Source organism: Triturus cristatus, chromosome 6 (assembly GCF_964204655.1).
Source record: "Triturus cristatus chromosome 6, aTriCri1.1, whole genome shotgun sequence".
Lineage (NCBI taxonomy): Eukaryota > Metazoa > Chordata > Amphibia > Caudata > Salamandridae > Triturus > Triturus cristatus.
In genome coordinates this window covers 1,076,075,662-1,076,101,509 of record NC_140589.1, presented here as the reverse complement: position 1 = coordinate 1,076,101,509, position 25,848 = coordinate 1,076,075,662, and the positions used below count along the sequence as shown (strand labels likewise).

At 43.4% G+C, this 25,848-nt stretch overlaps 1 protein-coding gene across 2 annotated transcripts in view; it reads left to right on the top strand.

Annotated features, from left to right (window-relative positions):
- LOC146821009 (visual pigment-like receptor peropsin) overlaps nt 1-25,848 on the top strand; it is a 737,141-nt gene that overhangs the window by 142,981 nt on the left and 568,312 nt on the right. The window contains exon 4 of one of the 2 annotated variants that reach the window (XR_014962652.1): nt 3,391-3,515. Coding sequence is in view for 1 of the 2 variants with exons in the window: in XM_085609320.1 (XP_085465446.1) it covers nt 3,391-3,596 (206 nt within the window). In the remaining variant the exon portion in view is untranslated. Of the gene's footprint in view, nt 1-3,390; nt 3,597-25,848 lie in introns of those variants that run through there. The other variant, XM_085609320.1, reaches the window with a different exon arrangement.

The following is a 25,848-nucleotide window of genomic DNA, read 5'->3' as shown; positions in this document are numbered from 1 at the left end:
GCATGGCATAGGGGTGGTCTAAGCACAGTTGAATGAAGATGGCCTTAGACCAACTGAAAGCCTTCATTCGTGGGTTAATTCCACTGGAAAAGCAGTGGAGTGCCTTTGAAAGAGAAGCTTTTGCTGTGGTCCTGATACTGGAGAAGTTAAGACCCTAACTTTTTGGGATTCACTTCCTGGTTCAGACAGACCACAAGCCCCTCAGATGGCTCATGCAGATGAGGGGTGAAAATCCCAATCTGTTAAGGTGATCCATCTCCTTACAGGGAATGGTCTTTATGGTGAAGGACCGTCTGGGGTCAAACCCCACCAATGCTGATGGCCTCTCCAGGTTCTTCCGCCTTAGTGAAGAGAACTCCTAAGGGGTTGGGTAGCTCTCCCCGCTTTCAGCTGGGAGCGACACGTGTTAGACCTGACAGCCTTAGGATGATATCCCCCCAAATGTGTTCCCTACCTCCTCCACTTTTCTCATCTCGTTTTTGCAGGTATTAAGACCCTGTGCACTTTACCACTACTACCAGTGCTAAAGGGCTTGTGCTCTCTCCCCTAAACATTGTAACATTGGTTCATCCTCAATTGGCACATTTAATTTGCTTATAAGTCCCTAGTAAAGTGGTACCCCCTGTACCCAGGGTCTGCAAATTAAATGTCACTAGTGGGCCTGAAGCACTGATTATGACACCCACTTAAGTAGCTCCTTAATCATGTCTCAGGCCGACCACTGCATAACTTGTGTGTGCAGTTTTACACTGCCATATCAACCTGGCACAATAAACCTTTAATTAGAGTAATGTTGGAGCCTCGCCATGTCCCAGTACAGGATGCACAGCAAAAAGAGAAATTCACAAACAGATGAATTCCAATGATTTCTTCCATATTTAGTCCATTTTATTTCTTACTGATTTCAATCCATGATCCATTCTTGTCCAAACATATTCAGTATTTAAGCCATATTCAACGAATGCCTATCCAGGCTTTTCGACACAACACAAGGGGATTCCCACTTTCCTCATAGCATGACGATGCATTTCCGGCATTAACTGCCCTTCCTCAGTGGTAACTGCAATAAAACAGATAGCATGTGATTCAGCAATGTGCATCCCAGTCTGAATTGTGCTTATGTTGCAAGATTTCACAACTCCACAATTGTGATCTGCCCTCAACAGTCATGCAACCAGAAACTAAAATAAAAAACAGAAACCGGATCAAGAAATTTGTACAAACATTGTGTTTATAAAAATAAAAATAAAACATGTAGTCTAACACCAGTGCTGAATAAACTTATTCTGTGCCACAAGCCATCACCCAGAACAAATAAACAAATGAACACCACAATTGTGTCATAACGAAACATATTAACAAAGTGACTTCTAAATGCCATTACCTCACAACTAAATTTACCTGCAATCAAGTGCACGCCAAACCTTGCCGACGACTGAAGTGAGTGTGCTTACTAAACCGACATAAGCATCTCTGGTGCATTTGCGTTTATGTCGGTTTGTTCACTGTTTGGACATATAAAGAAAATATCCGACTTTTTAATATACCGCACTTGCCTTAGGGCCTTAGCACTCACCAGGTATATCTTAGGGGTGACATATATAATAACAGGCATTTGCAATGCAATCAGTCTCGCCTTTGGGACATTATATGTATTTAGCTTTGCAGCACATTAGCCTGGGTGCTGAAACATCTACTGTTCTTTAACATGGAGGGAAAGTAAGCACTAAACTGCGTGACACGCCAGGTATGGGAATATATGGAGAGAAATATTGCATTCCAACGGGAAATGGTATAGTCCAGAGCTCTGTTTTTATTATAAAATCAAGGCTTTCGGTGGTCATATCATTGAAAATACAAGATTTAAAAAAAATATAATTGTCTACTGGTGTACATGGAAGGCAATTTCTAAGGACTGGAATTAAGATAGTGCTAAAGTAATTCTGGTATTTTACTGACCTCTGCTGGTAGTTTTCTATCAGAAGAGTTAAATGGAGGCAGTTGAACAGAAAAAAAAGTCCCTAAGCGGAAGGAGACAAGTCCTAGGGCTGATCTCCGGAGCCCACAAAGTACATACACATATAAGTTTATACTAAAGTATATACAAGAGGTCTTGAATGCCCGACCTAAAAAGGAAAGTTTACTGTTTGTCATTAGTTTAAATAGCAAGGTCGAGTACTTTGTCACACTCACGATGGCACAATAAGTGCATCAGTCCATGAGCAACACTTCAACTTACAGGCTCTTGGTAGCCCTGGTACCATATAATACGGACTTATGCATAAGTTAACTCATGATAATTATGTATAAGCTAATTACACATACAATTTTAAGGGTCAGAGACCTGGAACCGATGTCTGGTTAGGAGGCCTCAGTCCAAAACTTTGGAGGCGATCATGCAAAAAGAGGAATTTACTTAAACAATTGCACACTTGTATTGAATGTATGATTCAGTTTTTTTGAAGTTTTATACAGCGTAAACTCAACCCAGAGGGATCAGAGCGCTTTACATGAGCACCAGGTGCATTACAGACAGACAAGTTCATTTTAAGGCACGAGGAGATTACGTGATTTACCCCGAAACACAGGACGTTTGAGTCTCCAGCCAAACTCGAACCTGGTTCCTCAGCTTCAAAGTCGGACACTCCAGCCATTAAGCCACATAATCTCCTGTACTTTGTATCACAAAAGAAAGTCTCTCCGAAGGGTGTTGGATTTATTATCCCCTGATCTTTAGGTGGCAAGATTATGTTGGTCTGACCTCTGATTTATGACTTATTTTATTTGAAGTGAACAGTATTTTGGGCTAATGTTTTATTATATGCATTTTATTCTGAGCATCATTCTGTTACTTGATTTACATGACTAATTGGCTGAATCTAACCATTTATTTGCCTTCTGTAATAATATACACCCTTTAATAAACCTTCATGGTTTTATTTTAATAATTTGTTGCGTTGTTAGTGTAAAACCTAATGTGCTTTACTATTTACATTGTAATTTGTATTTAAAGTGTGTTGATCTGGTCCAGTTTGGGAGCAGCACAATTTTTAAGGGATTAACACCACTCTTGGTAAATCAGAAGCACTTTAAATTTGTCATTAGTAAAAGAAGCGTTACCACTGACATCCTCTGGATCTCTAGACTGTTTGTTTCAATGATTACACTAGATGACTCATGTAGTTTTTGTCTGAATACATTAATGTACCAGACACTAAAATGGCGAAAGAGATAATAATAGTATGTCGAACAAAAACAACAATACCTTACTTGACCAAAGGCCGTGTAGTAATAATGTGTATCTGCATTTCTGCCACTAAATTGTATACAGCCAGTGAGCATTCCATGCAGATTTGTTTTGTATAACTCTGTTTGTGTTTCTACTCATAGGATGGCTATCTTGGTTTGGAAACAGCATTGTGATCTTTATTCTCTACAAACAGAGAACTTCTTTATTGCCTACTGATTATCTGACACTTAACCTGGCTGCATCGGATGCAAGTGTTTCTGTTTTTGGATATTCTCGAGGAATTATTGACATTTTCAATGTTTTTAAGGATGATGGATTCCTTATTACGTCAATATGGACATGTCAGGTATGGACCAAAATCATACATTAATGTTTTAGTCGTAGTATTTTGTGTGGTATGCATTGTGTCTGGATGAGGAAAATTATGAAAAGACCAAGCCATGTTATAAATATTTCTATCTTTGAAACGTGATACCCACATGTTCAGTTTAAGTTTACAGGTAAGCATAGGGGTCCCAGCAACCTCTTGTGATCACTGTTGTAGAAGCAAGAGTCCTCCTCACATCGTTTTTGGTGCTGATAGATCCAGTAGGTTGTGTTCCTGAATTCTTCAGCAGAAATATGTGTGTACTGAATGATGGATAGGGCCTCCAGGGATGTCTGAGCAAACGTTTGTGTCCCACAGTTAGCGAGAATGCATTACCTACATGTCCAGTCAGGCCTGACTTCAGGATTCTGGATCTGGGAGGTCTATGAAGAAGCCTGGGTGGGCCATGAAGATGCATTGGGAAAGCAGGCAAAGACCAGGATTTTTAAAGATCTGTTTATGCTCTGACAACATCTGTTGAACATGGATACGTCTATGAAGTGTGTGTAACATATTATTTGCAAGCCTGCAACCTTTTCGATAAATATTGCTGTGTGAAAGGAGGTGGGGACTTAAAGTGATTGTATCTATGGAGGGACATGGCGGTAAGCCCTTTCCTATTACAAGGCATGAGTGAGGAGTCATAGAGAGGGAGGCAGGGACTTTGGGCAGGTCTAACATCCGATCCCCCACCCGCCAAAACAGATGCTAGAGATTATGCAAAACCCCTCATGGCCATCACTAGTGCCCAGTCTCCAAACATGGCCTGGGAACCCATACTGAACAGGGGTTTCTAGCTAATGTTATCTCCCATCATGTGATTTCAACCCCCTCACCAGGAGACCTTCGGAGAAGAGGAGATAGTGTTACGCATGGTAGGATCGTATCTGTTGGCAGGTCTTCTCTTGAGATGTTGGATCAACCACATAGTAACCTGTAGTCATGCCCAGCACCCATCTTTGAATTTAAACCACCTTCTGATCACAGCTTGCATTCTCTGTCTTTAGTTGTAGTGGAGTGCCTTAGCATACACGGTTGTTCATTATTGATTGTTGAGGTTATATAAACACCTTTCTTCCTCACTCAACTCACATCCATCCACACAAAGTGCTACTCAGAAGGTTTTGTGAGGCCCTGATAGACGATTACTTATAGGATCCCATTCTAAGTTTTCTTCCCAAACGTCAAAAGTTGAGAGTATTTAAAGACACTTTTACACAGGGTTAGGAGTTGTCTTTAGGTGCTTTTGGAAGCATGAATTACAAATAGGGCTTTTTAAAATGGTGTGACCAAGTAACAATTATCAAAATAAAATATGTCTTTATAGTTATTTAGAGACATTTTGCCCTTCACGGGTTTTGTTGAAAAAGAGTAAATGTTGCATTTTAAAGCATATTATATCAGTAACATTGCTAAAAATTCGATAGGATTTAAACATACTTGTAAATGGGCATTGTAGGTTCTCACTAATATGTATTTATCGAAAAGGCATTGTGCATTTAAAGCACCTGGGGCAATGTCAGTGACTACCACATGGTAGGATAGGAGGAAAAGGCCCAAAAAAGAAGGATTTTAAAATGCGCTTAGAAATAGGTTGGCCTCTATGAAAGTAGGGATAAGCTCGGACTGATTCTGCTACATGCTGATGCAAAGTATATTTTAACTATTTCCCTGACATGTGATTGACTCTGCCCCAGCCCTATCAGCGTTTCAGAGACACCACCTGAAATAAATCCATGCCATTAATCATTAATTAGTATTTTAGTATTTTTATAGCGGTTCCGGCAACTCTTGTTGAGGTCTCAAAGCACTTTCTACTAGTTTGGACAAAATCTTACAGGGCATGGATATGGATGGGTGTTGGTTGTGATGTCATCTAAAGGGTGGAGTTTTCATGTTGTGTGTGACTTCCCTCTGAATGTGCTTCCAATTTGTCACAGCAGCCTGTAAATACGCTTGACACATAAAGTGGTAAACAAAAGTGAATATGAGTATCATTCGAGGTCATTTGTGTCACTTTTAGGAAAGCCCAAGTCTTTATTTATGATCTGGATACTATTGGCTTTGACATTTATTATTCTTTATGGGGGCTAAATCCAAAATTTGCCTAGCAGGACAAGAGAAGATGCCCCACATGAAGGGGACATTTTGGATTTGGTCCTGGCACAAAATTAGTCCAACACCTGAAGGCACCGTTAGACCATCAGTAAATCACTTAATGGAGTCAACTAAATTGTGATTGTAGCCCTACCACTGGGGGACATTTTGCACCACCAGTCGGCCTCTTTGTAGAATTCACCCAGGAGTAGTAGAAGTCCCAAGACCTTAGAGGCACATTTAGGCCAGAGTAAGAAAATTACTATATTGGATACTATATATCGTGGTGAAATCCAACTTAAAGGGGTGCACTCCACTATTGCATCCAGACAGTTCTGGAAATGGAAAAAAATGTACTCTAGGATCCCATAAATTAGGGGTCAAGGTGTGACAGAAAAAAAGGGGTGGTCTTGTGAGTGTCACAATCATGTTAACAAGGGCAAATGTGACGGTAAATCTATTCTGGTTTACTTAATTCATCATATAAAGAATGTGTTTTAAAATCTCTTATGGGGTTCAGACGATTGCTGTATCTTTCTGTGCCCAGCAATATTGAGGAGATAAAAATGGTAAGATAACTCTGGTGGTTAATGTTCTTGCTGGAAATATCTGTGTTTTGTCTACTCACAGTCGTAGCATAGAGAGTTACTGTGCCTTCTACAGAGCAGAACATAACATACGGATCACAGATTTGCTTTTACGTAGAAAGTGCATTATATTGCTGCTTTTGTCACAATCCTTCTAACAAAGCACAGCAAACTATGAACAAGCATCATGAACTACATGCAAACTGCAAAGCCATTGGTCTAGAACCTTATTTGTCTTTTTTATCTTTTAAGAATGCAAGGTCCAGAGGCTATCAAATGACATGGATCCCTCTTTAGCCACAGCCTGTTGTATTGTCCCATGGCGGATTGTTTATTTCCTTTTCAAAGTATATATCAGACGGTAAAACTTCTGACTGGGTACAAACCTGAATTCTGTAGCCAACCCAGGCTACATCGCGGTCGGCCTTAACTTGTGCCTAGAACTGTTCAATAGCAAACAGAGGACCATGGTTAGTGCTTAACGCTTTTGGGTGCTATTTTGAATCTTACATTTTTAAAATTCATGTCTCTGGTTTCACGTCTTTGGAATTTTGTCAATTTGGTGTCATTTTATTTATTGTAATCTATTTTTCTAAATTTGTGTGGAATGTTTCATGTGTTGTGTTTTGAGTTTATTACTATTTGATTACTGCATAAATACTTTGCACATTTCCTTTAAGTTAAGCCTGTCTGCTTTGTGTCATAGCTACCAGGTGGTTGAACTCAGGTTAATTTATTGGCTTTACTGCTCACCCTGACAAGGCTTGTAGTTTTTGCTTGAAGTGTGAACTTACCCCCCTCTCAACTAATACTTCAATTCCTTGCTTGTGGGACCTAGGACTTGTGTTTTTGCAGTACCACTCAGTGATTTATAATAAAACCAAAAATCACTGTTTCATCTGACATCAATATCGATTCTTGATTTTTAATTTTTCCTCTTATTTGCAATTGAGCAATATTTTGTACCTACGATTTTTTGCAAGAATGAAGGTGAATCTCAGCAATATTGAGAGTCTCAATACAGCAGAGCTGAGAAGGTTGCGTGATGAGAGATGGCTGAAGCAGGCTAAGGTCTCCAAGAAGCTAGAGTACAATTTAGCCCTCAGAGCTTTGGATGAAGTCCACGTGCTGCAGACTACAAACCAGGGAGCAAGAGGATGATTAAATAGAGGTTGGGGATGAAATTGAGCAAGAAGAGGAAGGTGACCTTGCAATGGCCCCAGAGCTAGAAGGGGTGTGGGTCCTCCCACAGACTGACCTCTGCAGAATTGGAGGACAGAAAACAGGAGAGGGTCATGAAATTAAAGCTGGATACCCTAGACCTGGAGGGAAGAAAGCTAGCCCCAGCTGCTAAAGAGAATAGAGCAAAAGCAGCAGCAGAGCTGGCATTAGAAGAGAAAAGATTAACCCTGGCCTGGCTGCTAAAAGGAAAAGGGCAAAATCAGCAGCTGAGCTGGCACTGGAGGAGAAAAGGTTAACCCTGGTCTTGGAAAAGAAGGCTGCCCTAAGGGCCCATGATTGAGCCAGAAAGAACAAGTCTTGAATGCAAGGAAGATCTCTGAGTCCATTGAAGATGGTGGCAGCGACACTGAAGTGGCTAAAGGAGGTAAAAGGGTCCACATTCTCAAAGACTTGGGAGCAGATTTAAAAATGTTTACCTTGTCTTTTCATCATGCAGGGTGATGCAAAGCAAGGCAAACCCTTCACTGGGATTGACTAAGCCACACAAAACCACCATGCATGGCTCTGCAGGGTTTAGTAAATTCAAAGTAACTCGAGACAATGCATTTTGCTGCCTTGCGTTACCTTGCAGCAGGGAGGCATTCCAGGGGTGGAGTGTGGGAGTTCCCATACATCCACCCATAAACTTTGGTGCATTCCCAGATTTACAAAGAGTTGCAAACCTGGGAATGCATCAAAATGGTGTGATTCCCAGACCCAGGTATAATGAGGAAAAATATCTATATTTCTCCTCGTTACTTCCTCTTTTTATGTGTGATGCATTCCACATCACAGGTAGAAAAAAGACAATGCCTTTAGGGATTGTTTTTGTGCAGGAATGTGTACCTTCCTGCACAAAAACAATCCTGCTCATAACGCAGGCACCGTAGCGCCATGGTTCAAGGGTGCCTGCATTGGTGCTAGGCTGCCCACCCTGCACCAGCAGAAATGCACCGTATCAAGTGTAGTGTAGCACATTTCTGATGTCTCTCTTTAACGTAACACAACACAGCAAGTCACCTTGCTGCGCTGTGTTGAATGAAATGTTACTAAATCTGCCTCTTGGTGCCTTTACCTTTGTGGTAAGGGATGGCAATAGCAAGTGTTTGGAGGCCCATGAGTTGGCCTTGTGCAAGCATTGAATTTGAGAGGAAGACTTTGGGGCCTAGCCTGTGGAAGCAAATGCCCATCACAGAGAGGGAAATCTTCTTTCCCCTTGAGAAAGCTGACAGGATGAGATAGGCTGCTTAAGAAGAAACACCTTCCCATGACGTTTGGTCTAACCCCATAAAAGCTTTGCCTGAAGTTCAGGTATAGCCAGAACTAGTCACACCAGTCATAGTTAGACTTTGTATGCTCATCAAGTAAGGCACTGAATGGTTGGGTGAAGGCCAGCAAAGTAAATTATTATGTTTGGTTGTATAATTTGATTATGAATAAGCACATACTGATGAATTGTTTTACAAAGTTGTGGCAGCACCTAATTGAGCTCACTGTACAAAGCGAACTTGGAAAAGAGGCTGCACTCTGGATCAGTACCAGAGTGTCCAGAAAGGTACCTGGAGGGACACCAAGAAGGGTGGATTAGTTGCCTTTCAAGAGAAGGGTAGAAAGAACAGGGAAAAACAAAAGGAATATTCTAAAGGTTACCAAATGAGATTTCAGGGAAAGAGATCCAGTCATCCACTAACCATAGGAAGGATGGTTTCATTGGGAACAGGCCCCAGGGGTCCTTCCAGATCAAGTGCTATGAGTGGTATTAGAGCACAAATAAGGGGGATGCCATCTGCTCCCATAGGGAACAGCTTCCACAGATGGGCCAACCCCAGGGATTGCCAGTGTAGTTCTCAGGGAGGAGGTGGACCCCAATAACGTTTATGTAGCGTGTAGCGGATACCCTAGTGTCCCTGGATGACAGAGAGATGGTGTCTATGGTTTGCATGCCTAACAACACTAAAAGGTACAGTCAGCGGCTCACCACCTATAGGCAGAGGGTGGAGGCTCTGAAAGATACAGGAAGAAGAGTCTTTTAGGTTTCAGGAACTGTTAGGTGCAATCTACTGGCCTCTGAGCAGGTTATCCCTAATGTAGTCCACCAGGTTGTGACAGCCAACAATAAGGCATACCACTACCTGTGGCTTTGTTTCCCTAGAATGGAGGGGTGCTCAGGTATCCTGAAAATAGCTGTGAGTCTAGCAATGTCTGCTGGGGGATGACCTAGACCACACTATCTGAAAGGAAGTGGAGCTTAAATCTTATCTGGAGATGTTGGCGGTGCCTCAGTGAGTGCTTATGACCACACTGCCATGGCAGTCTGACAGAACGACCTAAAGCCTGAAACAGTCACCCAGGTGCCTTCCAGGAAGAGGAGGAGAAGGATTGAGGTAAACTTGCCCTGGAACTTCCCCTGGTCTTGGAGGAGGCTGAGACCGAGGTTGATGACCTGGAACCTACAGTGGAAGACATTGCTGCCCTGGGAGACCTGCTTAAGCTAACTGTCTTGCAAGCTACAAGAGGAAGTCCCAGGCATACTTCCGCAAGGCACAGAGGGAGTGCCCCACTCTTAAGGGCTTACGACAACATGGCGATGCCTAGGTGAATGGTGACACCTCTGGTGATCATCATATTTATTGAGAGAATGGTCTCCTGAATAATGAGCCTAAAGTCCCTAAGCCAGGGTCAACCAGAGTGTTGGGTGTCCCCCAGTGCTATAGGACCTCCTTACTGGAACTGGCTCATAAGATGCATTTGACATGGCATATTGGGCGTGCCAAAACCTTTGACCACCTGTCAACACCATTTAGTGGCCCCAGATTAGAACAAAATCAGATGTATTCTGTAGGTACTGTGTTACCAGCCATGCCAGTGGCAAGTCAGGGACAAAACGTAAGGCTCTCCTGCCCTTTCACTGTGGTAGGAACATCCATTGAGCATTGAGAGCGTAGGAATTGATATTATTGGGTGTCTGGACTCCAAAACAGTCCTAGGCAACAGGTTCATCTTGGTCTTGATGGACCATGCCCCCCTCCCCGGTACGTCAAGGCCATCCTTCTGAGGTCAGTGACTGTGCCTGTATTGGCCAAAACACTGGTGGGGATCTTTAGGCAAGTGGGTTTCCCTGAGGAGGTTGTGTCCTACTTTATGTCTACCTACTTGAAGGCCACGTGAGATGAGTGTGGGGTAACCCACTAGTTTTCCACACCATACCATGCCCAAACAAGTGGCTTGTTGAAAGAACCGGGGCCCATGAGCCATAAGTGGGGCGTCTTCCTAACATGCCTGTTTTTTGTTTAGAGGAGATGTCTAAGACAGGAGTGGTCTTTATCCCTTTGAGCTTCTGTTTGGCCACCTCGCAACAGGAACTCTCAGCACTGTCAAGGAGGGGTGGGTGTAAGCTTCCAAGAGACTCCCTCAAGTTGCAGTGTGCTGCATGTTTTCCCATAGGTCTCAGGTGAAACACTTTTGGGAAGAGGACGTAGCCTTATGGCTAGAGCAGTCGACTTTGAAGCTGGGGAACCAGGTTTGTGTCTTGGCAACGACACTTAACATCCTGTGATTCTGGGCAAATCACTTAATCTCCCTGTTCCCCCCCAAAAAACAAATGTGTCATCCTGTAATGAAACTGCTGCTCATGTAAAGCGCTCTGATACCCGATGTCTCGGTTCTAGTTCAAGCTGTATAACGCTAAAAAAAGAGGCCATTGAATACCTGGAGGCAAGCCAGAAAGTCTTGAAGCAGTGGTATGAGCAGGAGGCCACTCTGGTGGAATACCAACCTGGCTGAAGAGTGTGGGTCAAGGAGCCGTGGAACCCCCAGCCTTACAGGACCGCTGGACAAGTCCCTATGTGATCAAGAAGAAGAAAATCCAGTATCAAGGATGAGGTTTCCGAGAGGCTGGAGTTGGGGTAGTTGAGCCTTTCTGTAGTCCCTGGTCCAGTTCAGTGGTCTTGGTACCAAAGGCATTCCCTCTGGGCATGGCCCCAGAACTCAGGCTATGTGTGGACTATAGGGGGCTCTATCTAGTCACCAAGACTGATGCTTACTCCATTCCCAGAGCTGAGAAGCTCATTCATAGGTTAGTGGCTTCCAAGTTCCTTGACACTTTTGATTTGACAAAACGGTATTAGCAGATTTTCCTAACTGATGGAGCTTTGGAGAGGTCAATATTCTCCACACAAGAGGAGCATTTACAATTCTGAGTTATGCCCTTTGGTTTGCAGAATTCCTCTGCCATGTTTTAGAGGTTGGTCAATTAGGTCCTGGGTGGGTTGGAAGACTTCATTGCAGCCTACTTGGATGACATTGCTGTCTTCAGCTCCAGAAGGGAAGACCACCTGTATCACCTCAAAGAAGGGTTTCAGACCCTGTAGCAGGCTACTATGAAAATCAACGCCCGTAAGTTCCAGATACGGCTAGGATTTGTGCTGTACTTGGGCTACCAAGATGGTGGAGGCCATGTACAACCTCTCCTCCCCAAGATACAGATCTATATGGCTTGGATGCCCCACAAGACCCAAACTGAAGTTAGGGCCATCTTATGCCTAACTGGATACTAAAGAAGGGGCATGGCACCATTGTTGCCCCTTGACAGAGCTGACTTCCAAGAAGTAGCCCAAATACTTGATCTGGACAAAGGTGTGTCAAAAAGCCTTTCACATTCTGAAGGCAGTCATGTGTACAGCACACGTATTCAAGGCACTTGACTTCTGAAGAGTTTCTTTTACAGACAGTTGCTTCAGAGCATGGGATTGGGGTTATTCTCCCACATCTAAATGATGAGGGCCCTGACCAGCCTGTAACCTTCATCAGAAAGAGGTTACTTCCCAGGGAATATTGGTGGAGTGCAATTGAGAGAGAGGCATTGGTATTCTTCTGTGCACTTAAGAACCTGAGACCATCCCTGTTTGGGACTCATTTCTGGCTGTGTTCAAACAGACCTCAGTCCCTTCAGAAGGCTGATGCAAATGTGGGTGAGAATCCTAAACTGGTGAGGTGGTCAATTTTCCTTAAGGGTATGGACTGTATTGTGGAACATCACCTTGGGACTGACCATGCCAATGCTAATAGTTTTTCCAGGTTGGTCCGCCTTAGCAATGAGATGTCCCATGAGAGTGGGTAGCCTCCACACCTTCTGCTGGAGTAGGCCTGTGTTGTAAAGGACTATACTTCACATGGTACCATTCTAGTTTTTTAACTTTACTGTTTTTGCTGGCTGTAGAACTCTAGACACTTTAGCCCAGTTAACCAGCTGTGCCTGTACTTTCCCTTTCAACATAACATAACGAAATTGGCATACCCCTGATTGGCATATTTAACTTATCTATAAATCCCTATTATATGATACCACAAGGTACCCAGGGCTTGTAAGTTAAATGTCACAAGTGGGCTGCAACACATTATAGTGCCACCCAATATAGTGGCAATGTAACCTGTAGCCAGTAACTAGGCTGTGCAGGTTTAAACTGCAAACTCAACCTGTCAAAATACCCAAATTTAACAGACCTAAACCCACCTTTTTAAAATATTAGTAAGTCACTACTACATGGCCGTACATGCCCATAAGGCAGGATGCATGGCATTTTAAGAGTAGAACATGTTTTAGTGTTAAACATGTCCTTATAGCAAAAAGGCCTAAAAAGCTATTTTCATTGTAGCAGGGTTAACTGTTCCAAGGGCAATCATTTGGGATATGATTTTAAATTCAATATTGCTATCTCTGCTACAGAGGTCATGTTTGAACTTTCTAAATTATTTTTTAGAAGTCCTGTTAATTGTCAAAATTGAATTTGTAATACATTTTTAAATGAGGTACTTTTAAGAAAAGTTACCTTTTGCCTGTCTAAAGCCTCTAGAAGCCCAATTACATTGAGCTTCTAACTGTCACCCAGGATCTGAATAGCTCCCCTGATGGGTATGAAATTGCTGCCAGCGTTGATACAAGGCCTTGGGTGTTGGGAGGTGTCCTGTTTCTCTGACAGGCTGATCATCTGGGCTGTACCCAGGAACTTAATTTACTTCCAAGGGGCTTATTGTGTCACAGACAGATGTAGTTAACACCTGGCCCTTTCCACATCCTTTGTCCATCTAGCCAGTCAGGCACCAGGTGCTGTGGGAGAGGGGCTGCCCCAGAACCTGTTCTGAGTAAGCACAGAGGAGAGGTTTCTAATTTCTCAGGCCACACTTTAGTGGCAGCTCCTCCGCTATGGTGAAGGAGCGCCGCCCCACTGCTGCAGAGCAGTAAAAGAAAGAACAAATACAATGATAATAACTCAAGGTTATTATCATTGTATTTGTCCTGCTGTGCAGCTTTGTGGGCGGGGGGCTACTCTGCTCAGGGCAGGGGAGAAGTGGTTCGCCCACTCCAAGTGGGCATGACTCTGTGGCCAGCCCTCTCGGTCCAGTCAAAGAGTCATGAGTCATGCACACTTCGCATGTTCTCCATGCAGGCTGCATTACAGCCTGCATGGAGAACATGCCCAGGCCCCCATTCCCTGGCTGAGCACTGAACCATGGCCCTCAGACCAATCACATGATGCATTGCAGCATTGTTATTGGCTTATGGGAGGGATCCTGGCTGCTTCCTGTTCCGGCCACAGAGCTGGAGAGCGGCAAGGAGGGAAGTTTTTTCTATTTATTCTATTCTACGTGTGGCAGTAGCGGCCAACACAGATCGGGAGTGGCCACCCACCCGCCACTCCAGATCCACGTCAGCTGCTACTGCCACAATTTTAGGCTGACCAAAGGAGCTCTGCACAGGGGACAAAAGGTTCTGCCAAATTGGTTTAATGCAGAGAAGGGAATTGTGCTATTGTTTGCAGTAAAGCATACCGGAAGAGCTGCAAAATTGGGTTGAGTCACCCCTGGAAACCTTTACCCCATTGATTAGGGAGTGGCCAGGATTTTCCCCCACCAACAGGCTGGCACAGTGCATAAATGTGACACCCACAGTACCCTTCTCAGATCACTTCTGGACCAGTGCAAGAACAGAAGAGGACTGGATATGTTCTCTGTGTCCTGAGAAGGGTCTTGAAGATTGAACCTGCTCTTCCTCCTGTACCCAGGACAAAGAAGTGGACTTCAAGGGTCATACTGCTTACCTCCTGTTTGGCCTACAGGGACTCAACATGCTTCAAGAGGCCTTTCCTCAACTGGACGCACCCCAGACCTTGCTACTTGCCTCTGCTGGCGTGAGTCTTGACCTCCAACTGCTATCCCCAAGTTTTGGAACCATTGGTTGGTGTCAACATGTACTCCTTCTAATGATTCCCTGAAATCTAAGACTTGAAAACGTTTTGCCAGCTTTTTACTCTGAGAACCAACAGGGACCAGGAAAGACCTGCCAAGTCAATCTGATGAAGGTGCATTGTCACTGGGCTAAAGATTCAGGTTGCTCTCACTACTTTCTTTGCCATAGCAGCAAATCTGGTTTAGTGGGACCACAGGGAGAAGGTATCCGGCCTCATGGAGCCCCTTTCAAGTACAGCTTGCAGTCTTACCCTGATGAAAGAATCCAAGTTCCAAAAAAGTGACTACATCGGAAGGAAGAAATCTTCAACGGACAAAGACATGAAAAGTATCCGGTCGGTGAAGGACTTTCTCTGGGCGTGATATTCAAATTTCTTCCACTTGGAGCTTTCACACCATAAGTCAATTCAATTCAATTCAATCAAGCTTTATTCAATTAAAAGAATAATCATAAAAGCACATAGAACAATGAAAAAGCTCATGTTACAAATATAGATAAAGGCCACGAAATTATGAGATAAATTATACAGTACAGATACTTACATGAGGATAGTCTTTCTGCAATTAAAAACGGATTTTAAAAACGACGTGACAGCTAAAGTTATAAATTCTTTCCCCAAAGATTGCACGACTAAAAGAGCAGGACGGCATAGTCTCAAGCCTAATGTTCTAAGTACCATAAGTCATTGGCTTCATGGAGACCTTGTCCAGCGGCTATTCAAAGATGTGGCGTTCTCTTCCGCCACAGCCTGCTGTCTTGTCCCATTGAGTATTTTTGACTACCATTCCAAAAGTAAAACATATCACTGGGGCAAACCTGGTCCATGTATTTCTCTGTTGGCATTATTTTGAACCTTGAACTTTAAACATTCATAACTCGTTCTACTTGTTGGATTTTTGTCGGGTTGGTGTCATTTTATTTATTAAAATGTACTCTATTTTTCTTAATTTGTTTGGGATTTTTATTTTGTTGTGTTTTTACTTTATTGTTGTTTGAATGCTGCGTAAATACTCTATTCCATAGCTACCAGTGGGTGAGCTCAGGTTGATTTAGGGACTTTAGTGTTTCACACTGAAAATGATTGTGGTTATTATTTCAGGGGGGTACTTACTCCCAGAAACTAATACCCCAATTTCTCACACTAACAAATTGGGTAAGAGTTCCTAGGGGCAATACTACTCAGCTTCACCACAATTCATGTATGCCTAGCAGTCAAACCCACAGTGCCCCTCTCCGCTCCTCTCTGTCTAAATCCAAGATGATGAGCCCTTCTCTCCTTTTGGAGAGCATGTGTGCTTATCGAAGAGGTGTGGAAAGGGAAATGAGTAGCTCCTCCACTGTGGTTACTCTGAACCAATTCTGGGGACAGCCCAAATAGTCATTATGCCAGAGGAACATGACACCTCCTCACACCCAAGGTACTTGTCACAGCACTGGGACCAAGTTCACAGCTCATCAAGGGAGCTAGTCAGGTGATGGTTGGGCTCTTGAAAAATGACATCCAAAGGTTTTGGGCAGGAACGATTTAACATTCTAAAAGTACCTGCAAGAAAGTGGGATATTAATTGGGAGGGGTGGGAGCCCCACTCAAATAATAAACACAATCCTTGTCCGTAGAAGTCACTAAATTAACCTTTGCTTAACCCTCTGGTAGCTTGGCACAAACCAGTAAGGTTTAACTTAAAGACAATGTGTAAAGTATTTATGCAGCATACAAAAGTAATAAAGTGAAAACATAACACAAGAAAAATCCCCAAACCAAATTAAGAAAAACAAAGTAATTTGTAATAAATACAATGACACCAAAACAACCAAAATTCAGTCAGTAGAATTGGAGATATGATTTTTCACAGTTTTAGGAGAAAAGAGCAACAAGAAGCACAAAGCACCACTCGCCGTTATCTGGATGCATTGGACCGGGAGACAGTCTGAAGTTCAGCTCGACCACAATGGGGCACAGGTTGGATACAGGGACAAGGTAAGTCCAGCTGAAGGGTTACCTTCTCAAAATGTCGACTCAAAGAGTTCTGTTCAAGTTGACGGAGGCTGTGACAAGGTTGCTGTTGGCACAAGGAATGGGTCGAACATTGTGGAGGGTCATTGGTTTAGCACAAAGAGCCATTCATAGCTGGAACTTTATGTTGTTGATCATCGCGGGATGTCAGTGTGAAGTGTAGGTCTTGCATTGATGGTAGTCACAAACGTTCTCTGTCATTGTGAAGGCCGGGTACACTTAGAGCTTCAGGTTGGAGGTCATTGCGGACAGTCGATTCTTAGCACTTAACAAGTTATATAAGGCATCCCAGTGTTAGTCTGAGGGAGAGATAGGGCCTGATTTAAATCTTGGCAGGACTGCCATTGTTACTGCCAGGCAGAGTGTCAAAGTACTCTGTCAAGCTGACGGAATCCTACCCACCATATTCAGATGTATGCTGGCTCTCTCTCCGTCTGCGTCAACAGAGTGCTTACCATTGCGTACGTGGCTCACCGCTGCCAATGCAACGGACTCCTCTACTTGCGAATAGTACTCTGTTTCCATCAGGGTGGTGGGGTTGCTCCGACCATATTTATATTTTACAGTTGTGCTGGCAGTCTTCTAGCGGCGGTTTGCCGACGGAATAATATTGTCATGGGACGAGGTCAACATTGGACTAGTCCTGTGGCTGTCGGATGGATGCTAGCATCACACACCTGATGTGATTTGCTTAGTTGATGATACCTGCATTCCACACTATAAAACACACTCTATTTCAGACCATGATCCTTTGCCATTCCAGCACAGCAGAACCTTGTATCAGATCACTTTACCACTGAATCCAGTTTTTTTTTTTAGTTTTTTGCTCTCTCTTTCTTCTTAATTTACCCCCTTTTCTTTTTCATCTTGTGGGTTATTTAATTTATTTAAGTTCATAATTTCAGAATGGCGGGAGGAAAACCACAATTTTACTGAGCGTGAATTGTTAGTCATGGTAGATTAAATCAATAGAGTAGAGCCACAGTTGTTTGGAGCCCAAGTACAAATAGCACAGAAAAAGCAAATGTCGGCCATAATAGTTGACAAAGTGAATGCTGTAGCAAACGACCTGCACACACAGGACGCAATTAGGCAGAGGTAAAATGACCTTCGGGGGAGAGCGAAGGAGAAGGTCTTGCAGATCCTACACCCGGAAGGCTTGACAGGAATCCCTGGTGGAGTGGAGACTGGTAAGTTATACTTTTCAAGGTGTCACTAAACCAAATTGTCCTGTTTGCTTTGAAGTTAGCTGCTGCTAATGTGTTTTTGCAATTTTTCGTTAACATTCAAAACTAAATATATCAGTAACTGTTAGAATTCCCAGGATCCCTGGTTGGCTGAGGTAGGTACTGTAGGCCAAACAGGGTTCTGCGAGCCCCAATGTTAGGGAAAAGACAGGTCGCCTCTAGAGATAGCCCCTGCTCCACCCCATTGGTAGCTTGGCACAAGCAGCCAGGCTTATCTTCAAGGTCAATGTGTAAAGTATTTGCAATTATGCTCACAGCAATCCAATGATGACACCACAAATAGACTCCACACGAGTTTCTTAGATAAACAAGTATATGTTTATAAAAACTTATACGATGCGACCACACAATACTAAACCAACATATGCGTTGGGGTAATGCCCCCCTGGCTTATTATTATTGAGCTAAACTAAACAATCCTACGTAATCCTAATGTTGTAATATGCAGTTCGTTATGCAAGACACAAATACTTCACAACATAAGAATAATGCAGATTGTAATACGGCTATCTGGCGATTTGTACTGTCACTGTAATGCAATGCGTAAAGTAACAACGTGGTAAACTGCTATGCCCCTGTAATGCAATGCGTACGTCCCCTTTCAGGTACTCTGTTAGGAAAAAGCAATGCAACGTGTAATACAGTTATCAGACATTTCGTTATGCAAAACTAATGCAATGTGGAACACATATATCCGGCAGTTCGGTATGCAACACTAATGGAATGTGTGATCCGACAATCCGGCAGATCGTGATGCAGGACTAAGACAACGCGTAACACATCTATCAGGCAGTTCGTTATGCAAACCTAGTGCAATGCGTAGCACACCTAGAGGCAGTTCGTTAGGCAAACTAATGCAATGGGCAATACAGCAAAACAGGCAGTCCGTTGTGTAGAAATAAAGCAATGCGTTATACAATCATCAGATACTCCATTTATTCAGAAGGAATGCATTACATGACTTACTCTGGCACCGTTCACGGTGCCTCCGGCGGTCTCTCTGCCAATCGTGCTGGCTTGCGGTTAGTCTCCGGCCACAGTTGCCCCCACCACACGGGTAAGATAGAACACAGTAAATGCAGCTTCGCACTCAGGCCACGGTTCTGCCACTCCCTTGGTACACGGGCCTCAATTCGAGCCGAAGCAGAGGCTCGTGCAACTGGACAGAGAGAGAGGCTGAGAGCGTCTCCTTCCGAGCCTGCGCTCCACCCCAGGAGGCAAAACACGTTATCTGGGGGGCGCAAACCCACTCTCCTCGTCCAGCGACTTGGGCCTCCGATGCAAATTCTCTGAATTTCTGGGCAATGGGAAGATCCCAGGCTGCACACTACACCCGCACTCAGAGTCAATGAGACTCACGGGAACTCCGGGTGCACGATAACCAGAAAACTCCTCACGAGGGTCTTAGGCTGCGCACGGCACACGCACATGGAGTCGCTGAGACACACTTGATCTTCAGGTGCTCACGATCACAGGGCACAACTTGCGCAGGTCTCAGCTGGGGGAAAGTACACGCACACAGTGTCGCTAAGACACACTTTATCTTCCGGTGCCCCCGATCACAGGGCACTTCCAGCTAGGGTCTCAGGCTGCAAACAGCATATGCACACAGCATCGCTGAGACACACTTGCTCTTCTGGTGTACATGATCATGGGCCAATCCACACGAGAGTCTCAGGCTGCCCACAAGCACATGCACACTGCGTTGCTGAGACTTACTTGGCTCCCGGGTACACACGTTCACAGGACGATCCTCTCGAAGGACTCAGGCTTGACAGAGCACACGCACACCGCATATCTGACCCTCATTTGGAACTCCAGGTGACCAAGATCAACGGGCACAACTTGAGAAGGTCTCAGGCTAGACAGAGGACACGCACCCACAGCGTATCTGAAAGTCTTCTCTGGAAACTTTTGTGTTCCTGTGTTGCCAAACAGGGAGCCAGCTCACCTTGGGCCCTTGGGATAGTTACTTCAAGACACAGCATTCAGCAAAGTCCTTCAAGCAGGTGGACACAGCACACAGCAAAACCCTACAGCCTTTCCTTAGTTGAAATAGCAAACTGCAGGCCAGCCACATATCACACAGCAAGAGCAGTCCTATCTATCAGTCTCTTCAGTTGCTTCTTCCTTGGCAAAGGTTCCTCTTGATCCTCGAAGTAGCTCCAGTCTTGTTCACACATGATCAAGCCATTCTCCAAAGTTCAGGGGCTTCAGCGCGCATAGTTATACCCCTCAATCGCTTTGAATTCTTTGTGTTACAGGGGGCACTGACCCCTGCTCAAACCAGTTTTGGGTGCCTCCCTACCAGTGACACCTTCTTCCTTTGAATAGTGGGGGTCTGGATTCTCAATCACTCAGCAGGAGATGGGACAATTGTTTTATAGCACCAGCCCAGGCCTCTTCACCTCTAGGCCTACTCCTCCCCCTACACACTCCAGATGCAGGTCAGCCTGTGCTGTCTCACCTCCTCCCCTGGTTCAAGATATTCCCCAGATCCTATCGCTTTCAAATCCAGCCAGTCAATCCAGAACCAGGCAGAGACACACAGAAATGCTTAAAGCACAAAAAACCAGCCACTTCTGAAAGAGTGGCTTACAAACACATAATACAAAAACCATCTCTGTAAAAAAATGTGCTATTGCAGGGTGAGTTCAGGCATACTAAACTTCACCTTTCCATCTTAAGCCTTTGGGAAGATAGGCTGGAAAGCATATTACACAGCCTTTCCATTCAATTCTAATGGGCAAGATGGCCTTTCAGCAGTGAAAACGAAATGGAGATTGTTTCACTGCCAGGACATGGTACACACCTTGGTTCATGTCCCATCTTTCACATGCACTGCACCCTGTCCAGGGGTACCCTAGACCTACCATAGGGGTGCCTGATGTGTATGGAAAGGGTGCACTTACCAGAACAACATGGCAGTTTAGGAAACTGCGTGCAGGACCTGCAATGGCAGGCCTGAGTTCCCTTCTCAAGGCTACTTGAGTGGGCGACACAATAAGTGCTGCAGGCCCACCAGTAGCATTTGTATTACTAGCCCTGGCAGACATAGTGCACTTTACTAGGGACTTTACTAGTAAAGCAAACATACCAATAATGGACAGCCAATCTCCATTACACTTTAAACAGGGAGCACTTGCACTTTGACACTGTTTAGCAGTGGCAAAGTGCCCAAAGCATCTAAGTTGGCAATAACATATTATTTGGCTTGTTTGTTTGAATGTATTGTGTTGTAAATGAGGGAAAAAGTTTCAATCTCCATTACATTTCACATGATGTTCTGGTGCTTGTAAGTGTTTGTATACCAAAACACATATAACATAAATGTGTTTAAAATAGTAAATGTCTGTTCTCTTTGTACTGCAGATTTTCACTAAGTCTATTCAAGTTACAATTTTGCAAGTGTGACTGCATCATTGAAATAACTACAACAACCATGATGCCTTGATTCTATTTGTGTGAAAATCCTATTTCAATCTAAGTTTGCTCATTCTTCCTTTTCAAACGTTTTATCACATATAGTAAAGTGCAATTTAGAGATCAATCTCTATTTAATGTTCCCTTTTGAAAATTGTATCTTCAGAAGTTTGTTGAGCAAAATGTGTTAAGGTATGTACATTTGTATGCTGAACCTAAGTAGTATAGGTGAAAAATTTACTTTGCACTGTCAATATGATGACTAATGCTAAACATCCAGTTAAGTTTTTAAATGTCTGTTTTTTAGCCTGCTTGGCCTTGCATTGGTTATTTTCACATATCTTCTCTCTATCGTGTTGTGTTGAATGGTTGGTACGTATCATGCACAGTTACTTAATTCTTTTTTACATTTCAGGACCTCTTCTTATATGTTTCTGAGAAGTTGTTTTGTATGAAATTTGCCCATCACAGAGTTTTATACTCATTATATTAAAAGATTCATAAAATAAAATAATATACTTACACTCATGTGAAGAAGTGGGCAATGAGATTTTGATGTACGTCACTTCCTTCCTCTTCACGAGTATCATCTTCATTTGGCATTTCAACATCCTCACTCTTTATGGTCTTCTTTATCTGCAATGTATGGGAAGTTCCAGCGAATGGCAATGTTGTGTAACATACTACATGCCATGGTAATTTTGCACACCTGGGTGAGTAGAGGAGAGCACCGCCAGTCTTGTCCAGACATTGAAGTCTATCCTTTAGGAGCCCAATCGCCCACTCCATGGGCCTCTGTGTTCTTCCATGGGCCTCTTTGAAGTGGACTTCCCCTAGCATGGTTGAAATCTTCAGCAGTGCTAACAACTGCGGTTGGTTGAGATAAGTTAAGTCTCCTACACAGGATGGAAAAAAAAAGCAACATATTGTAATACAAGTTTAGATCACTACACTGTACAATAACCAAACAAAATAATGGCAGATATAACTTACCAACAAGCCAGGCCCTCTCAGGTCCAAGTTGTGGCATTTGCAGGGGTATGCTGTTGTTCTGTAGTAGAAATGGAATCACGGTTGATCCAGGAAAATGCGCTCACACGCTTGTGATGTACAAATCTGGTAAGCAGACAACTTGCACAATGATTGAATGCAATTTCTTTTGATTGTGGTGCACTTGTTCTCTGGCGTGTGGTGGCATCAAGGAAATATGTGTGCCATCAATTACTCCAACCACTTGGGTCGATGGCCCAGGGTGTAAAAAATCCCCCTTGACAGTGGCAAAATCCTGGTTTGTAGGAAACTGAATGAAGCTGTTGATGTGTCTCATCATTGAAAAAAGAGTGGCTTTAGCACACCACTGAAAGATGACTGTGAGATTCCACCAGATCCTACGTGTGAGGTGTATATTGTGAGGCAGAAGATCAAGCTACAGCTGATGACATACATCAAGAGTTATTTGCCTATTCAATCTGAGTCTTTTGATAATATCCTTTCTTCCAGGGTGGCAAAGTCTGGAAATGGTCGGAACACTTGAGGCTGTCCTCTTCCCACTCTCCCTGGGTTCATATGTCTGCATTGAAAAAAGAATATTGTAAATGTTTGCTAACATATTTTCAAGTTAAACCACACTTTACATCTATTTTCAAATACATATACATTTTTCATACATAATTAGACAGGACCTTATTGTGTTTAGTACACATTTTTTTTTTTAAATCACATTTATTACATGGTAAATTATCATGTTTTTAGATGTTTAAATAATACATTGTTAACAGATTATTTACACATTACACAACGGCGGTATAAACACCACTGCGTGAATTTTCCTTCGAACCAGATTAAGGCTCTACATTACATAAAAATAATTTAACTACATTAGCATTATTGGCATGTACACAAAGCAGCCACCATTTTGATAGTTGGTGACCAGTGTTCCCTGTAGGCTACGCGCTTGCGCGTGCGTGAACCCTGTCTTTCCCTAGCGCTCAGGCACTAGTGCTGCCCGCGCACGTCATTGCCAGGTCACTGCTTGCATCACGCAAGAATGTGCAACCGTTCTTCAGCCACTCTCTTTGCAGCAGGCAGCAAAGCCAGATGAGCAGCAGCAATTCTATAGGAGGCCAGTGGAGAGGAGCAGATCATAGTGAAAGGAGACACTATGCAATTGCAAAAATTTGTTTTCTTTCATGGCACTTTGGATGCTAGCATGATCACGGACATCAGAGCAGGCAGCACCTACATATGCGCTTTTCTGTTTTTATTGAGGTTTGGGGGATGGCATTCAGCAGCATTTTGCAGTAAAGAGTGTTTCCTATCAATCACAGCCTATGTGCAAATACTCGCTGTCTCACCTATTTTACAGAACTGGAGATAATTTAATTTAGGAACAGAGAGTTTTGTATATACAGCCCCATATTTGCGTCTGATCCTTCAAATTCAAATATCCTATGTTTTTCTCTAGTTGTTTCACATTACTATTTTGTCTTTGTTTACTCTAACTATTAGCCTGGGGTTATGTAGCTCTAGAACATATTTAAATGTGATTTTCCCTTGTATTTCTTCTCACATTGTTCTAGGGCTGCCTTAGTGATTCTTGACTAATAGTTTAAGTAAGCACAGGAAAAGCTGACGCAAAAGACAGAAAGCTCATGCTACAAATGATTAGAGACAATGAGAGGGCTGAGGGCACTGCATTGAAGAGCGCTGCTAGTCAGCCCGTGCTCAGGGAGAGGAAATCTGATTACAGGAGCAGCAAAGGGTGATCCAACGGGTGAGTGTTGGATGCCTCAGCAACAGGTAATCTGCATCATTCGGCAGAGAGAACTGTCAGGCTGATTCTTGGACAGCAATTTTGATGTTTTGCATAATTTTTGTTCAATTACACTTCTGTTTTTTCTCATGTTTACTACTGCAAGGCTATGTCAACCACAATATACACCTGGCCATTTAACTTCTTTGAGAAATGCAATACTTTATTATTTAATTATGTCCAGCTGCCTTCACTTCAATGTTGCACAGCTACGTTATGCATACTTTCCTTTCTTAACTTGTTATTTTATTTACAGAGTGACCCATTGTCTAGATCCCCAATGCCCGGAACTTAATTCATAATGTGTCTTATAATTATCATAGTGCCGATATTGGCAACCCTCCCCGGCAAAATGGTAAATGACTACACACAATGAATCAAATAAATCACAGCGCACGGTTTGGTGGAAAACAGTTTGCTGCAAGTTTATTTCATAAATGCAATATGCCAACATGGTGGGTTAACTTACAGGTGATCCAAGGGCAGGCAACAATGAGAAACCTAAGCTGCATCCCTGCCTGACAAGCCAAACGGCACCATGGGCCAACCAATTCAGTGCTAAATTTTTGGGGGGGGAGTTTTTCCCCTTATATACCATGGAAGACTAGTACAGGATTATTACTCATGCCTTTTTAGGGGCAAAGCGTCACTCAGAACATAAAACTACTTCCTCTGCCAGCACACGGGATACGGGACAGAGTGGGTACCAGCAAGGAAACAAAGAGGGCGGCAACTGTGTGGGGCAGATATAAGTTCCTGCCCCCAGCCCGCCAGGCGCCAGACATGACACGGGTGAGTGCTGGAAGAGAGGGACTCCCCCAGTGGTCCTGAAGACTAGCCTGAAGGTGCGTGTGCAAGAATGCGGCACTAAGTGGCCGTCCTCTTAGGGGTGCACTGCATGTGCAGCGGCCATTCGCACCTTACTTCTCTGGTCCCTCTTTTCTAACAATCTCACCCTGCACTCCACATTTTGAGCAACATTAGGTTCGCACATTGCACTATATAAAAACGCTCCAGACCAGCTTCCTTTATTTAAGTTCCAATGGCTCATTTATGCCTCTGTTACAGAGGCAGAGCACATTTGTAAGATGTAGCAGCACTTGTAACGTCCACGACCCTATTGCTTTGAGAGAGCCTCTCCGATGCATTACTACAGTAACATTTTGTATTGGTTCAACCTTCTGATTCCTGTTTTCTCTAACTGGGATATAGGTGCTACTTAACAGGTCATGTCTACGGGTGTGCCACTACGTCACAAAACTGGCATATTACTTTATCACATAGAACAATGTTTGTAAAAATGCCCATTTTTTGCTTCAGTTGTAAGCAGAAGTTTAGAGTGGCAAATGCCACTGATTTTGGTAGCTTCACATGGCATTTGCATAAATGGTAATTTTCTTTCTGCACATACCATAGGGTGCAGCGCACAAAGACCATATACTGCTGCACACAGTGGAAAACAATTAGAGGGAACATTGGTGGTGACACACTTAACAGTCACGATCACACTATTTCACCATGTAAAATGGCAGCCGCCTGACCTCGCTGTCAGGACATTTGGAATTAGTCAACTGTAGCGGAAGT